The 16,974-nt window shown below is 38.9% G+C and overlaps 1 protein-coding gene across 1 annotated transcript in view; it reads left to right on the forward strand.

The window, feature by feature from the left end:
• Positions 1-16,974, forward strand: part of ANKAR (ankyrin and armadillo repeat containing) — a 60,254-nt gene that overhangs the window by 21,113 nt on the left and 22,167 nt on the right. Inside the window, exons 7-10 of the mRNA XM_002918670.4 lie at positions 3,502-3,703; positions 6,355-6,563; positions 10,117-10,221; positions 13,593-13,834. Of these exons, the coding sequence (XP_002918716.1) occupies positions 3,502-3,703; positions 6,355-6,563; positions 10,117-10,221; positions 13,593-13,834 (758 nt within the window). The remainder of the gene's footprint in view (positions 1-3,501; positions 3,704-6,354; positions 6,564-10,116; positions 10,222-13,592; positions 13,835-16,974) is intronic.

A 16,974-nucleotide genomic window follows, 5' to 3' on the forward strand; every position in this document is an offset into this window, starting at 1 on the left:
TCCTGTGCACTATAGAATGTTTACTATTAATTACTGAACTCTACCTCTGAAACTAATAATATGCTATCTGTTAATTAATTGAATTTAAATTAAAAAATGTTTAAAAAAAAAAAGAATGTTTAGTATTACTCCTGGCTTCTTACCCCTAAATGCCAGTAGCAATCCCCACCCCAGTTGTTACAAACAAAAATGTCATCAGACATTGCAGATGTTGGAGGGAGGGCACTTTATCCCAGGACTCTGGGATAAACTTTCAAGTACAAAGGAATCATCCACGGATCTTGTTAAAATGTATATTCTGATTCAGAGTGCCTGGGTTGGTGTCAAGGTTCAGCATTTCTATAAGCACACTTCATCGTAGTAAGAAGGGGATATAAGAATAGTACTCCTGCCCCAAGGTTGTGCTGATTTTTTTTTTTTTTTGAGGAAGGCAAAGAAGAGAGGGAGAGGGTGGTAGGGGGGCTTGTGTGGTTAAAAAAAAAATAGGTCATTTTGATATGTTTCTACTGCTGAGAGCAGCTAACAGCCTTTTGTTGATTGAAATGAACCACCATGTTCTATAGTCCTATGATTAGATCTCAGTCTTTGGGGAGACTGTGAACTTCACATGTACTTGTCAGTCCTGACTCCCACCTTAGGTGTGTCAGGGTGGTTGGAGGGGGCTAGAATTGAGTATTTCCCTTCCCCCAGGTAGGTTAGGCTCTGATACAACCCAGCAGGTTAGGTTCTGGTAAAATAGTTTCTTCTGAGGACAAGCCTTTAGTTAAGAGAAGTGGAATGCTCTGGTTATATCTCAAAATGGTTCCTTTTTTCCTGCCCTCCCAAGCGTGAGGGGATCTTTCTCTGATATCTACTGTGAGGACCTGGTCAAACTCCTGGAGTTAAAACTCACTGAAGCATGGGGAACCCCTGGGGGGCTGGGACTGAATCCCCCTGGAGTTTTTAACTCTCTGACTTATCCACGATGAGCCACCAGCAATTTGTTAATTACAGTTTGGATTTTCCTACTGTTACCAAAACCCAGGTTCAGCTGCCTATTACTCAAAAAGCCAATACTCGAGAGACGAGTTTTGATTGGAAAGGAATATGAGCTTTATTCAGGAGGCTGGCCATCTGGGGAGAAGGCCAGCTCTTGTCCAGAGGCCAACTCCAAGGTTTCTGCCTGGCCCAAGAAGGATTTTTGAAGGAGTTTTGGGGCAGTTAATCAATAAATCGGCTACAGTGGTCTGTAACATTTCTTTTAATTACAGGCAGACTCAAGGTGTCAGCTGTAGACATTACCTTAGTGCTTGGAGGTTGTGCAAGGGGGTTGTGCCAAGGGGTCTGGTTCTTTAGTGCCAAGGGCTTGCACAAGAGGCGCTGGTTTCTGTTTCATGTTGTTCAGAAGGCTTCTGTTCTTTCTGGGAAAGAATGCATGATCTATAGATGTACAAAGAAAGGCTAATCGATGACATATGGGCTAAGGGTGATTGCTAAAACTTAAGACTATTAGGTCGGCTGCAGGGACCGAGGCAGCTCTACCACTCTAGCACTGGTTCCCGTGGAGGTTTGTTTTCAGTCATGTATGCTTCTCTGCATCAGCCTGTCTGTATCTCCAACTTTGGGGGGCGGCATTTTTGCTGAGACCTCACTTCTCAATCATATCCAAGAAGAGTTGTTGATTTCTCAGTTTGTTTAGTTTTCTGCTTGCTGTTAGGACAGAGTGGTGACTTCCATGTCTGACCAGTAGCTGGAAGACTAAGCAGTGATTTTAGATAGATAAATCAGGTCAGCTATCACAGATGATCAAAGGCTATGATATAAAGGTTAGATGTGTAACTCAGGCCAGAGGCCATTGGAAGTACCTGAATTGGGAGAAAACCAGTGCTTCACTGAGGAATTACCATTTAGACTGAGAAGTAGGAGTTAACTGGACGCTGGTCAGAAAAGCATTGTTTGGGAAAAGGAAGCTTTCAGACAGCAGGAATAGCCCAAGGTGACCAGATAATTCATCATCCAAATCAGGGATACTTGAAAATGGAGTAGGCTCTATTAATCATCATGCTGGGGCAACAGGCACAGATGGGTACTTTCCTGGGGAGGCTGGGTTGTGTGGTTGGTTACCCTGCATTTGAGGAGCTGCAAGAAGGCCCAAATGAAGGGAACAAGTTGTGTATGTCATAGGTTTTTTGGTGGGAGGGGGAGAGCTCTTGGTTTGGGTTAAATTGGAGCCAGTGGCTCCTTTTCCTATATTCATGATCAGATGGCCTTGAGAAGCCACTGAGAAGTTTTAAGCCAGTAGGTAAGAAGATCGGTTTACATTTTGAAATAATGGATTGGTGAAGGGCAAGAACGGAGTGGGAGGCTTAGAGTGGGGAGGTGGTGGCAGTAAAGATAGGTTGTAAAGATACTTAAACTTGGTGACGGACTGGTTATGGAGACTGAGATGAGAAGGAGATACTAAGGAGTCTTTCAGGTTACTGGTTTGTAGAACTGGCTGGATGGTGATATCCTTCACTGATTTAGGCAGCAGAGAAAGAGGACTAAGTTTGGAGGGAAAGGTAATTCAATTTGGAACATGTTAAGTTTGAGGTGGTGTGTGGAGACACCTAGTGAGATGTTGGAGATAAAGATGTGGGGCTTGGAGGGAAAAAAAGAGATCTAGAGACATAATTCTGGGATTCATCAACTTTTAGGTGGTAAATGAAGTCACTGCAAAGATAAAAAGGCCCAAGACAGAGCCTTAAGGCTCATGTAGACATCAAGACGATGAGAACATCCCAAAGGAGACTATGAAGGAGTAGCCAGAGGGGTAGGAGAGAAACGGGAGGTTATGATATCACAAAAGCCAAGGGGGGAAAAAAAAACTATTTTAAAGAGGAAGAACCTTACTGTTGAGAGGTATAATAAGAATTGAAAAACACCTACTGGATTTCGTGACATAGAGGGCTTTTGTGAGCATATTTTTCCTTCAATTCCAAAGGATCTTACTTCCTACTACAAAACATTTAAATAAAATGGAAAATAATTTAAACAAGAAGCAGCTTATTTGATCATAAGACTTTTTTATACATTGACTTAATTTTTCAAGTATTTAATATTTTCAGTGTTATTTATCCTTAGTTCATAAAGAAGGATTGATTTTTAATGGTCAGACATCCTGAGTTAAAGAAATAGAGAATTGCCTAAATTAGTCCTTTTAGTGCTTATCTTGGAGCTTTGATGTCACAGTACTAAGCTCTGTGGATGTATATCAAAAGGACATATATTTTATTTATTTATTTATTTATTTATTTATTTATTTTTAAAAGATTTTATTTATTTGAGAGGGAGAGAGAAAGAGAGAACAAGAGCAGGGGGAGGGAGAAGCAGATTTCGATCCCAGGACACTGGGATCATGACCTGAGCCAAAGGCAGATGCCTCAGAAGGCAGTGGCCACTGAGCCACCCAGGCGCCCAAAAGAGACATATTTTTTAGACTGTTCGATATTGATCACTTAAGTAATTGTCCATCCATTTTAGGTCCAACACCTCTACACCTGGCTGCGCAGGCGTGCTCATTGGAGACAACCATCTGTCTGCTCTGTTTCAAAGCTGATTACATGCTTTCTGAAAAAAGAGGTTGGATGCCAATTCACTTTGCGGCTTTCTATGACAATATTGGCATCATCATTGCTCTCTACAGGAAGGATCCTAGTTTGCTGGAAGCAGAGACAACAGCTGAGTAAGTTATTAAGCATTTGTAAAAATATAAATTTCTGCCTTCATGGCTTGCGCCAAACACTGACACTAAAAGGAATGGTTGGTATCATTGAAGTGAAAGTCTGTAGTAAGGCTTACTCTGTTGTCCTTTCTGGTCACACTACCTTCTTCGTCTACGAGTTACCTTCAGAGTGTATAAAGACGGAACTTCTACTAGCCTATCCATGCTTCTCAATGGTGTGGCTCTACAGACTAGTTTGTCAAGTTAACTACTTAGTGCTCTGGAAGAAACCTGAGACTAGGGAGGAGAAATGTGCTCGAAATTGGAACCTAACCAGCGAGGAGGCAGCTCAAGTGCTCCAGACTAATGTGGATAGGCCCCAGATAACAAGAGAAACATCTAATGGTATCCAGAAGAGAAACACATTAAAAAGAAGGAAATAACTTTGGGGACACCTGGCTGGCTCAGTTGGTAGAGCATGTGACTCTTGAGCTCAGGATTGTAAATTCAAGCCCCAGGTTAGGTGTGAAGATTACTCAAAAATAAAATCAAGTTTTTAAAAAAAGAAGAAAGCTACTTTAACTTTGAAATAGTAAAACATCCCAAACACAATTTCACAATTTAACTTCTATTTCACAATTTCTGTTTCACAATTCTGTTTCATAATTTAGCAGAGGACCAACCTTTAGGATGGAGATAACTTCTGCTGAACATACATTCTTGATTGTAATTGAAAGACAGGTTATCATTTTGAATCTGAACACAATTTAGGTATAGTTTCATTCAGATATTTCTGGGTCTTCAAATAACCTGGCCATTATTATTCAGTGAAGAAATTAATCCTCCCTCTAGGTTGGGGCAGAGATGTATGTAGAGAAAGCTTTCAGGACACCAGGGTCTCTTGCTAATAGATTCTCTAACTAATAGATTCTGGAAAGAGCCATGGAATGTGGAGACCCGAGTCAGCTCTGGTTCTGTCATATTGTGACGATGTGTCTTTGAGCGGAAGGGAGGGGTGGGGATAAAGACTTAATGGATTGTGAAAGGTGAAACAGTTGAATATCAGAGGTAGAAGTAAGAAGCTATGAATGTAAGGAAAAAGAAAAGGATTCATAGAGAGGACAGTTACTGAGGTTGGGAGCTACATGGAACTAATGAAGAGTGTAACAGTGCAGGTGTGTGTGACTGTGGAGCCCAAATGAAGGTAGGACAAGGAACCGAGAGATCAGCACACAGATGGTCATTAGCATGGATGTTGAAGCGCGTTGGTGAGGCAATTCATGAGCTAAGATGCTGGAAGAGGACTCCGCAGGGTAGCGGGAATGGCAGTATGGAACTGAAAAGAGAAATATAGTTTATGTGATAGTATATTTTTCATATGAGGAAAATCAGAGTGATGGTGTTAAAGTAGAAGTAATCTTTATTCCTACCATTGAGTAGGATAAAGAAAGCAAGAGAACAGTCTTGTTGAAGTACAAAAGGGAGAAAGTGAAGAGGTGTTTACTCATAAAAGACAAGAGTTTCCCCAAGGCCCAGGAAAAAGGGAATAGAAGAGAGAGAGAAAGATCTGGGGCTAGCTGGACAGAGGTGAAAGTTCAAGGACAGGCATGAAGAGGAGGAGGGTTTCATGAAGAGAGGAAAGCACGGGTATAAGGATAAAAAAGTAACATTTGAGGCATGTGACATGGTGAGAAGAGAGTGAGGGGAATGTGTATCAAGACTGTGCTAAGCACCATACTCATCCCTGACACTAACTCTGTGAGCTGAGTGTCATCACCCTCATTCTTTGACAGATGAAAAAAGTAACCCAGTTTGCTTCAGGTCACATTGCTAGTCAGTAGATCTGTTACTTAAGATACAGTTGAAGCTGTGGTGACGGACATACCAGAATACTGTAGTTCAGACAAGGTGAACATGTTGAGTCTTCTCATTGCTTCTTCACATGTGGTTTCCATATCCTGGTACAAAACAGCAACTCCTGCTTTCATTGTTAGGCCTGTATATTAGCCATGAAGAGAAAAAGAAGTGAAAGGTAATGGCACATTCCTTTTCTCTTTAAGGGGGTTGCCCGCATAACTTCCAACATCACATTGGCCAAACTTAGGCATGTGGCCATAGCTATCCATAAAGGAATCTGGGAAATGCAGTATTTGGCTGGACAGCCATGTGCCTAACCAAAAGATCTTCACTGTCTAAAAAGCAGATAGTGGGATTTTGAGAAACTCTATTAGTTTCTGCCACGACGAGGAAGCTGGGATTTGAGAACTGGACACAACGAATAAAGAAATGGGTTGGAACCCTACCTGAGCCTCAGTTTCCTCGTTTGTAAAATGTGCTGATAATGCTTGTGCCTTGCTGCTCCTTCACTCAGAGTTGTTGCAAGGATGACAGTAGGTGGTATATTCTAAGAACTTTGTGCATTATCAACTTCTGAACAAATTATAGGGCATGACAATGAAGTTGGGAGAGAGAGTAGGCGCAAATACTAAGGACCACCGAGGCAAGGGAGGCAAATCGATTCACATGTGGAATATATAGAACAATGACACGTGATGAAGACAAGGTGATGGTGTGAATCCGACTTCCTCCAACAGCAATTTGTATAGCTTCACAAAAAGTGAGCTCGACACTGTGCGTGTGCTTCGTTACTGTGGTACGTCCTTGATTTTTAGGAATCAGTGCACTCCGCTGCTGCTTGCCGCCACCTCGGGAGCACTGGACACGATTCAGTACCTATTTTCTCTTGGTGCTAACTGGAGAAAAACAGATATTAAAGGAAATAATATAATTCACTTATCAGTGCTAACCTTTCACACAGAGGTTCTCAAGCATATCATAGAGTTAAATATTCCTGAACTCCCAGTTTGGAAAACTTTGGTAGGTGAGTATACAACATGTAATCTTTGTATAAATAAATGTTCTGATTATTATTTAGCTTAATCATTGATGCTTACTCTGAAATAGAGCAAATAAAATAATACATGCATATTTTAAACAGTTAAAAATCATAAACATTTTTTAGTTAAAACCGGAAATACAAATAATACTGAACTATATTTTGTGTGTACAAAGTAATTTTATTTATTTTATTTTTTTTAAAGATTTTATTCATTTATTTGACAGAGACAGCCAGCGAGAGAGGGAACACAAGCAAGGGGGAGTGGGAGAGGAAGAAGCAGGCTTCCAGCGGAGGAGCCTGATGTGGGGCTCCATCCCATAACTCCAGGATCACGCCCTGAGCCGAAGGCAGACGCTTAACGACAGCGCTACCCAGGCGCCCCAAAAGTAGTTTTATTTCTAAATTAAAAATCAAACAATAGTAACGTAGACTTTATTTTATACAGTTATATTTATTTTTGTTTTCCAACTTTCTCCAAAAGTCCGTCTATCCTCTTCTCCATCAGAAAAGCAAATAAAAAAAAAAAACCAAAACAAACAAACAAGGAAAGAGGAAGGAAATTAAAGTTCAAGTGAAAAAGATACCCTCCAATTTATTCTTTCCTAATTTAAAAGACAGATTCAGCAACATTTTCTCTCATATATTGATAAATGTTTTGTGAAAAATTTTGCTGGAGATTTTTTTCCAAATCTGGATTCAGTCTAGCCGGAAATATTATAAAGGTAAGGGCTACTAGGGCAATTGAATACACACATCTAATTTTACTCTCTCCCAAGACCCCACTAAAATTACATGGAGCTGAAAGAATAACATCAGCAACAGCAGGAAACAAACATTCAAGAGAAAACAGGAAAGGATACCATAGTAACAAAATATTGGAAGCAGGCAAGTCTTAGGACTTAGCAGGCTGGAGAAGTCATTCCAAGCCAACAGTGGGGAAGCTGAGGACCCCTCGGACTTCCACCCTGAATCCTCAGGAGGCTCTAGGAGCCACAGTGCCAATCAGGATGCTGTCTGCTGAGGCTCGCCAAAAAAGACCTAGAGATACTAAGGTGGGAATTCTCCTTAAGAAACAGGAAATTGGGAGTCTGACCCAAGAGAAAAGCAAAGGGGATTTCAAAGATGACAGCAAAGGGAAGTCCCAGAATGGAAACTGTGTACCTCGGCCAAAGGGAAAATGTGGGAGGCATTCCCAGTAGGTACAAAGAACACTGAGCAAATGAAATAAAATAAGGAAATTATTACCTTGAGGAAAAACAAAAGGAAGAAAGGAGACAAAACTATAGTACACTACAGTGCTTACCCGTGACTAGTATCTGTAAAGGCATTATAATGTAAGTATGGAATATTAATTTACCTGAATACTATAAACATGGGGAAGGGGAGAGAAGAAATGGCAGCGTGGTGTTGAAAGAGCTAGCTTCTCCTTTACCATAACATGAAGTCAATCCATGATTTCTCAAATTGATAGAGTGCTGGGACGCCTGGGTGGCTCAGAGGTTAAGCGTCTGCCTATGGCTCAGGTCATGATCGCAAGGTCCTGGAATGGAGACCCATGTCAGGCTCCTTGCTCAGTGGGGAGCCTGCTTCTTCCTCTTCCTGCTGCTTCCCCTGCTTGTGCTCTCTCTCCCTCTGACAAATAAATAAATAAAATCTTTTAAAAAATAAAATAAAATTGATACAGGAAAGTGGACGGTAAGTATTTAGAAATATGGAGATATGTAAATCACAAATCATATTCTAAATCACAAATCATTTCTAAATCATATTTAGAAATATGGAGATATGTAAATCACAAAAGGTATAGGGGAAAGAGTCCAAAGTGGTTATATCTGGAGAGATGAACCCAGAAAAGTAGAGAGGGTGAGGCAAGGAACCACTATATTTTGTTATAGGCCTTTTAGTAACATTTAACTCTGAATCAAGAGCACGTATTACTTTACTGAAATAAAACTAAAGTAAAAATGAAACCAACTGGGGAACGAAAACTGTTGGCTTTCCCAACAACCCATGGGATGGGATAAGGTATATTTAAGATTTTCAACTCCATTCTACTGATTCAAGAAGTGTGAATGATTAGGTTCAAAAGTGGCTCAATGCCTGATTTTGGAATTTACTGGATACTGGGAACACATTCCAATCATATCAGCCCCAAGAGATATGGAGAGTGTTTCCAGTGTTTATTTGCATGCATATATATCATTATATCCTAGTCTTTTTAGGAGGAACTCAGGAGACCATCCTGTACTTTTGTGAGAATAACGCATTTGAAATACCTCAATAGTTGGAAGAACTAGCCCCTAACAGGAATACCCTAATGGCACAAAAAATTGCTGACAGCCTCTCCTTCCTGCAGCCATTGTTGGGAAGTGCTGATAATGACTTGAACACAACAATAACCAGTGAGCATCTGACCGCTGCTTCCTTAAGCCCTGGAATAGCTCTCCTTCTTCACACTGCCCAATTCCACCATGAGGAAAGGAAGCATTAGTCAAAGTTTATTATAAGTCTCCAGGTTTAGTTCTTGGAGTAGCAGCTGAATTTTAAAAGAGAGCTCCAACTGGGTGTTATACGCAACTAATGAATCATCGAGCTTTGCATCAGAAGCCGGGGATGTACTGTATGGTGACTAACATAATATAATAAAAAATCATTAAAAATAAAAAAAATAAATAAGATAAAAGAGAGCTCCATAGAGTGATCTGGCCAAGGTAGGATTAGGACCAGATTTGCTATTACAAGGGGCTGGGTAAAGAGAGACCAGGAAAGGATACATCTATGTGGCTTTTTTCTTGTCCATAGACATTGTTTAGAAGCATATATATTTATTTGCATTATCTCCTGTCTGGAGTATAAGTTCATTTAAGATTTTTTGAAGTGTCTTCTTCATCCTTAGGAAACATATAAAGCTTCATATATGATTTAATGGATATTAAATTTTTATTGACAATAATGGAGTTTACTTTGCCATCTTTGAAACTCACACTCAAATTTTTTTTCTAGAGATTTATTTATTTTAGAGTGAGAATACATGCAAGTGGGGGGAGAGGCAAAGGGAGAGAATCTGAAGCAGACCCCCCCACTGAACATGGAAAAACGCAGGGCTCAGTCTTACCACCCATGAGATCATGACCTGAGCCAAAACCAAGAGTCAGACACTGAAGTGACTGAGCCACCCAGGTGCCCCCACACTCAAATTTTATTCAACAACTGATTTCAGGCAAGAGAAAGGTATATGTTTTCCCAGGGTATTTGAACCACATGACCAGTCAGTCTAAGTCATTCAGACCAAAGATAAAAAATTTCAGAATTTTTTGTACTTGCTATAGATTATAACCCTCAAAGATGATGGGCATTTACAATCTGTTCAGCACCTCACAGAAGGCCATGCACAGAGGGAATTTAATGAATAGCATTTGGTGGTGATAGTGGTGATCTCAACTCACAGGTTCAGTTGGCCTGTACAGAAGCAAGGTCAGTCATTCCTTTCCTACTTGTAAAAGTATAACATGTTTTTCTGCTGAACACTTACCAGAAATGTTGCAATGTGAAAGCTATAAACGAAGGATGATGGCTGTGATGTCTTTGGAAGTAATTTGCTTAGCAAATGATGGATACTGGAAATTTATTTTGGATGCAGGTGATGTAAAATCTATTAACTGTCTTTTGCTTATACTATTTTATGTAGGGCTATAATTATGTTCAATCACGTTAAAATCTATTTTTTTAAGTATTTATTTATTTATTTATTTGAGAGAGAATGAGTGAGAGAGCAAGTGAGAGAGCACAAGCAGGGGGGAGCTGAAGAGGAAGAGGGAGAAGCAGGCTCCCTGCCGAGCAGGAAGCCCAGTGCAACAGGGGTTGATCCAGGGCCCCGGGATCATGACCTGAGCTGAAGGCAGACGCTTAACCATCTGAGCCACCCAGGCGCCCCTTAAAATCTCTTTTTAATTGTAGAGGAAACTTTTTGGTTCATTTTAAGTTTCTATTTTTCTTTTTTCTAAGATCACTTCCTTTCCCTGACAAACACATAGATAGAAATATTTATTAATTTATAAATATTATGTATTTATATATATATTTTTTAATTTGAGTATAGTTGACACACAATGTTATCTTAGTTTCAGGTGTACAACATGGTGATTCAACAACTCTATACATTATGCTGTGCTCACCATAAGTGCAGCTACCATCTGTCATCATGCAATGCTATTTTTTTTTTTCAAAACTTACCTTAATTCTAGTTAGTTAATGTACACTGCAGTACTGGTTTCAGGAGTAGAATTCAGTGATTCATCACTTACATGTAACACCCAGTGCTCATTGTAATAAGCTCCCTCCTTAATACCATCCCCCATCTAGCCCATTCCCCACCCACCTCCCTCCATCAACCCTCAGTTTGTTCTTTATCATTAAGAGTCTCTTATAGCTTGTTTCCCTCTCTCCTATTTTTTCTTTTCCCCTTTTCATATGTTCATCTGTTTTCTTTTTTAAATTCCACATATGAGTGAAATCATATGCTATTTGTCTTTCTTGGACTTATTTCTCTGATTGACATAATATGCTACAGCTCCATCCATGTCATTGCAAATGGCATGATTTCATTCTTTTTGATGGCTGAATAATATTCCACTGTGTGTGTGTGTGTGTGTGTGTGTGTGTGTGTGTGTACACGTGTACCAAATCTTCTTTATCCATTCATCAGTCATCGGACGTTTGGGCTCTTTCCATTATTTGGGTATTGTTGATAATGCTGCTATAAACTTCTTCTTTGTATATTTATTAATTGGTATTTAACCTGCATGTACCCCCTTGAATCTGTATTTTTGTATCCTTTGGATAACTACCTAGTAGTGCAATTGCTGAACAATAGGGTAATTCCATTTTTAACTTTTTTTTAAGATTTTATTTATATATTTATTAGAGATAGAGACAGCCAGCGAGAGAGGGAGCATAAGCAGGGGGAGTGGGAGAGGAAGAAGCAGGCTCCCAGTGGAGGAGCCCGATGCAGGGCTCGACCCCATAGCTGGGATCAGGCCCTAAGCCCAAGGCAGACGCCCAACGACTGAGCCACCCAGGCGCCCCCATTTTTAACTTTTTGAGGAACTTCCATACTGTTTTCCAGATTGGCTGCACCAGTTTGCATTCCCAGCAACAGTGCAAGAGGGTTCCCCTTTCTCCACATCCTCGCCAACACCTGTTGTTTCTTGTGTTGTTAATTTTAGCCATTCTGACAGGTCTGAGGTGGTATCTCATTGTGGTTTTGATTTGCATTTCCGTGATGCTGAGTGATGTTGAGCATCTTTTCATGTGTCTATTAGCCATCTGGATGTCTTCTTTGGGAAAATGTCTATTCATGTCTTCTCCATGAAGTGCTATTAAAATACCATTGACTATATCCCCTATGCTGTACCTTTTATTCCTATGATTTATTCATTCCATACCGGAAGTCTGTTCTCCCACTCCCCTTCACCCATTTTTTTTACCCGTTCCCCCCACTTCCCTCCCCTCTGGCAACCATCAGTTTGTTCTTTGTATTTAGTGGTCTGATTCTGTTTTTTCTTTGTTTATTCATTTATTTTGTTTTTTAGATTTCACAAATAAGTGAAATCATACAGTATTTGTCTTTCTCTGACAACTTTATATTTTATTTTTCACACAGAAACTGCACACGATCAAAAAACTTTATAAATTCCACTTCTCGAAAAAATTGAAAACTCAAAAATGATATTGAATTACTTACTGTACTACCTTTTATATTTACTTTTGCTTAAAAATTATCCCTATTCTGTATTTACACAATTTATTTTTTAAATTAAAAATAGTTCTTTGGTAGTGAGCACTGTGTATTGTATGGAAATGTTGAATCACTCACTATATTGTACACCTGAAACTAATATTATACTGTAGTTAGCTAACTGGAATTCAAATAAAAACTTTTAAAAATAGCTGTTTTTGTGTCAGCCCTGGGTTTGTAACTAGCTCTGCTTTTAGAACTTAGGCTAATTGCTTGCCGTCTCTAACCCTAATTTCCTCGTTAATCAAATGATTCCTACTTCATTGGGTTGTTCTGAGAACCCATTATCTGATACAACTTTCTGAAATGATGGAAATGTCCTATCTGCACTGTCCAGTACGGTATCCACAGCTCTAATGTGGATATTGGGCACACATGAAATGCTCCATAAATATTTGTTGAATGAATAAATGAATAAAAAGTATAGGTGGTACCCTAAAACTAACCTTTAGTGTTCCTAAAAACGTGTACAAAAATCTCTGTGTCCAAAAAGTGAACCATAGATAAGTGATGAAGGAGGTTTCATTTCAGGTGGATAAATAAATAAAGCCCTAATTATACCCGTTGTATTTTCCAGCATTTCTTGTGTGCTCTAGAAGGTGTACTTTCCTTTCTTCACATTGAACTGATAACAAGGATGTAGCTGAAGCCAGATTTTCTATTTTTCACCATATCCAGTGATCTCCATCCTTGAACCTATTGTAACTAATGAAGCTAAAGTTGCTTTTTACTAGATTCAGCACTTTTTGTTTTCAGTTGCTTGCAAAAAAAAAATATATATATATATATATATGTATATATATATATGTAAAATATAATAAAATACTCAAATAACTGCACAAATACCACCACAAAAATTGGATGAAATACCGAAATGGAACTCTGTCATATGGTAGCTCAAAGAATTTATTCACCCATCATCTTAAACCAAAAGACCATGGTTCCAAGGGGGCTGTGAGTTGCCAATATGGAATACAGGTTTGTGTGCTGTGTGACTATCAAATGTGTGAATAATGAGAGCTGCCTGAATTATAGAGAAGACAGAAAAGTACATTCATATAGTTTCAAATAATTTTATAAATATTTTATAGAATTATTTGCATAATTGTGTATATGGCAGTGACCATAACCATTATTTAAATCTTACCATAATAAGTTAATTATAAATGGTTACAAATAATTCATGTTTTTTTTTCTTGATTTCTTCATCGTAGGTACCATTCCTGCCTTAATCAATCTATTAAAAGGTTCCAAAATAAAATTACAGTGCAAAACAGTTGGGTTATTGAGTAACATCTCCACCCATGCAAGCATCGTGCACGCTATAGTAGAGGCAGGAGGCATTCCAGCTCTGATCAACCTACTGGCTTCTGATGAGCCTGAATTACATTCTCGCTGCGCTGTCATTTTATATGACATTGCTCAACTTGAAAACAAGGATGTTATTGCCAAATATGTAAGTTTTTTTCATTGAATATCATTTTGACTGACCATAATTCCATTATATAGAAGCTAGAAAGGTACACGCCCATGTTATCATGCAGTGGTGAAACTCCCAGGGAAGAGCTCCAGTCTCAAGGAAGATGGCAAAGAACAAACCTGCCACAATCCCATGAGCGCCAAAAGTAAACAAGGGCAAGACAGTGCCAGAGCAAGCACAGCACAGGACATGAGCTCCAGCAGAGTTGTCTGGTTCCCCTGTCCCTTTCTCCCAAGGCAACACAGTGGACCCCGAGGGATGCTACCCATACATTGGGTTTGTGTTGCCCCAGAAGAACCTTGAGCTTAAGAAACCTGTCACTTTGGTAGCAATCAGTAAGCCAACCTGTTCTTTGAAGAGATGTTACCATCCCTTTCAAGATTACTAGCTGCATAAAAGTCCTGAGGCACAGCTCAGGTGAAAGAGCTGTCACAGTCTTGATACACTCCAATACAAGGAGGAGTGCAAGAGGTCCAGGGAGGACTGTTTCTGAACAAAAATATCAGTAAAACTATCACCTGGGATAACATGGATGGCAGGCCAAGTAACTACTTAGCTCTGCGGTGTGGTTGCTTCTAGTTGTTTATGAGAAGATAGTATAAGAAACGCTACCACTTTGGCTATCCTGTTCTGGCTGGAAAATGTAGTCTGATTATATACCAGAAAGTTACATTTTGTGAACACCAAGCAATCTTTGCCTTGCCATATTTCCTCAAATAAAACCCACCTTATTGTGTCTGCTAATGTTTTATTTAAGATCTTTTAGTAGATAGTTATAAAATTATTTTTATAGTTTTCTTCAGGCAATGCTTCTTCACCATGGATTGAGTCATTTAGCATCATAAAATGTACCCTTTTTGTCAAGTTTAATACTTTTGCCCTGAATTCTAGCTTGTCCAGAATTATGTTTATGATCTCTGTTTCCTTTCTGTTATGTTTAATTTGGCTTTGCCTATCCTTTTTCATCAAAGGATATGCCTATCCTTTTCCTGTTGGTTGGTTTGTTATCATTTGGAAAATATATTAGAAATATAAAACCCCAGGCCCACCTCTAGAGTTAGTCTTTATTTAGAATTTCTCTATCTCCAGTTAATCTAATAATTACCCAGGGTTAGGATAAATATGCCCCTTGTATACAACATATTTAGGTTTTGCTTTGCCATTCACTTTTTATTGACTATAGACTCATTTACATTTATGCCATTTAATCCTAGTTCTGTCATAATTTCTCATTATTTTTTAATCTTCTACTGTATGGTCAGTGTTTTCTTTCTCTCCTTATCTTTAAAGTCCAGGACTGACATATCAACATTAGTTACCTGTTTTTTCTGGGATTTGGTATAACTTTTCAACATGTATGTTCATCTTTTATGTTTGGAATGTTTTCCTGAATTTGTATGTTTAAGTTTTTTTTTCCTGTAGTATTCTTTTAGTCCATCCACACAAGCACTTTTTGTGAGTTTCTTAGACGGCAGATTTTATTTTAGATGCTGGGCTGATAGCAGTAGGTGAAACAGGCAAAGCCCCAGTGTCATGGAACTTGTATTGTAGTTGGGAGTAGCAAGACAATAAGCAAAGCAAATAAACCACATATATAGTATGTTAGGTGAGAGGAAGTGTAAGGAGGAAAATGAAGCAGGGAAAGGGAAGCGGGGAGTTGGCATTTGAAGTTGGCATTTGAGTATAGACCTAAAGTAGTTAAGAGAGTATGTCATGTTTTTCTGTTGGAAAGAGCACGCTAGGCAGAGGAAAAAAGTGCAAAGTTAATGGAAGTTGGAATGTGCCTGGCATGTTCAAAGAACACCAAGAAAGCAAAAGTAGCTGAGGGGAGCGAAATAGAAGATGCTTAGCTGGGTAGTGGTGGACCACATCATGTAGGGCCATGTGGGCAACTGTTAGACACTTAGCTTTTACAGTGAGTATGTGAAGCCATTGAGTGATTTTATTCTGGGAAGTTCCATGGAGAGATTTATTATCACTTTTCCTTCTGTTTTGAAATAGTTGGGCAAAGGTGGATGTTGTGAGACTGACTAAAAAACGATTATAGCAATCCAGATGACAGATAATGATGTCTTAGACCAGGATGATAATAGTGGAAATGGTGAGAAGTGATCACGTTCTGTATTATATTTTTAAAGTTGAGTCACCAGGATTTGTGGGAAAGTTGAAAGATCTGGAGGGACCTCAAAAGAGACTAAGAAGGAATGGCCAGCAAGGTAGGAGGAAACCTGAAGAATCTGTTGTCCTATCAGGAAAGTGAAGAAGGTGTTTCAAAGAGGAAAAGATGATCAAAAGTGTCAAAGCTATTGTGAGGTGAAAGTCAAATACTGACCACTGAATTTATTGGTCTGAATTAAATGATCACCTATCTGTGGGAACACTAATTATTTGTGTATTGTATCACCTTTTTCTGTCTTACATAGCTATCATTTTTTCTGTAGTCCTTTTCCACTCATTGTTTCATTTTATTTCATTTTTCTTTTTTTCTCAATCCTGTCTGTCACTTGCTATGTTTTTCAGCATTGATTTATTTTTGTGTGGAAATTTGGCTTTTATATTTCTCCACATCTTTCTTGAGCTGTTTAGCTCTCATTTCATTTCCCCCATCTCAAAAAAAAAAAAAAAACCAAAAAACAAAAACTCCCCTGATCTCTGATGTCTCTCTTGTGCATTCTTGTTTTATAAAAGTGATTACCTCATTAATTTTTTTCGTTGATAACAATATACCACTTTTGGTTAAAATTTCATCTATTTTGTGGCAGTATTTTTTTTCTTGATGAGCATTCTTCGTCTGTCATAAGTTTTTTTCTTAAATATATTTGGAAAGATGCTGTTCTAGTTCCTTTGCGATCATTACTCATCTTTGAATTAGGTAAGTTCTTTCTGGTCTGGCTATTTGCAGGAAGTATATGTGGGAAAGGGCCCAGTTCTGGGCTAGCAAGGGTATAACTTATGCCACGGAGTTGTATGCATGGATCCTCTCAGCTTTACTTTTCCCTAAGCCAACAGAGACTGGTGCATAGTACCTCACAATGTAGATTCTGTTTCCTACACAATCCAGGGTCTATCTCTTCCTTTCTTACCTCACCAATAGACTACTTCATCCAAACATATCT

Source organism: Ailuropoda melanoleuca, chromosome 2 (genome assembly GCF_002007445.2).
Source record: "Ailuropoda melanoleuca isolate Jingjing chromosome 2, ASM200744v2, whole genome shotgun sequence".
Lineage (NCBI taxonomy): Eukaryota > Metazoa > Chordata > Mammalia > Carnivora > Ursidae > Ailuropoda > Ailuropoda melanoleuca.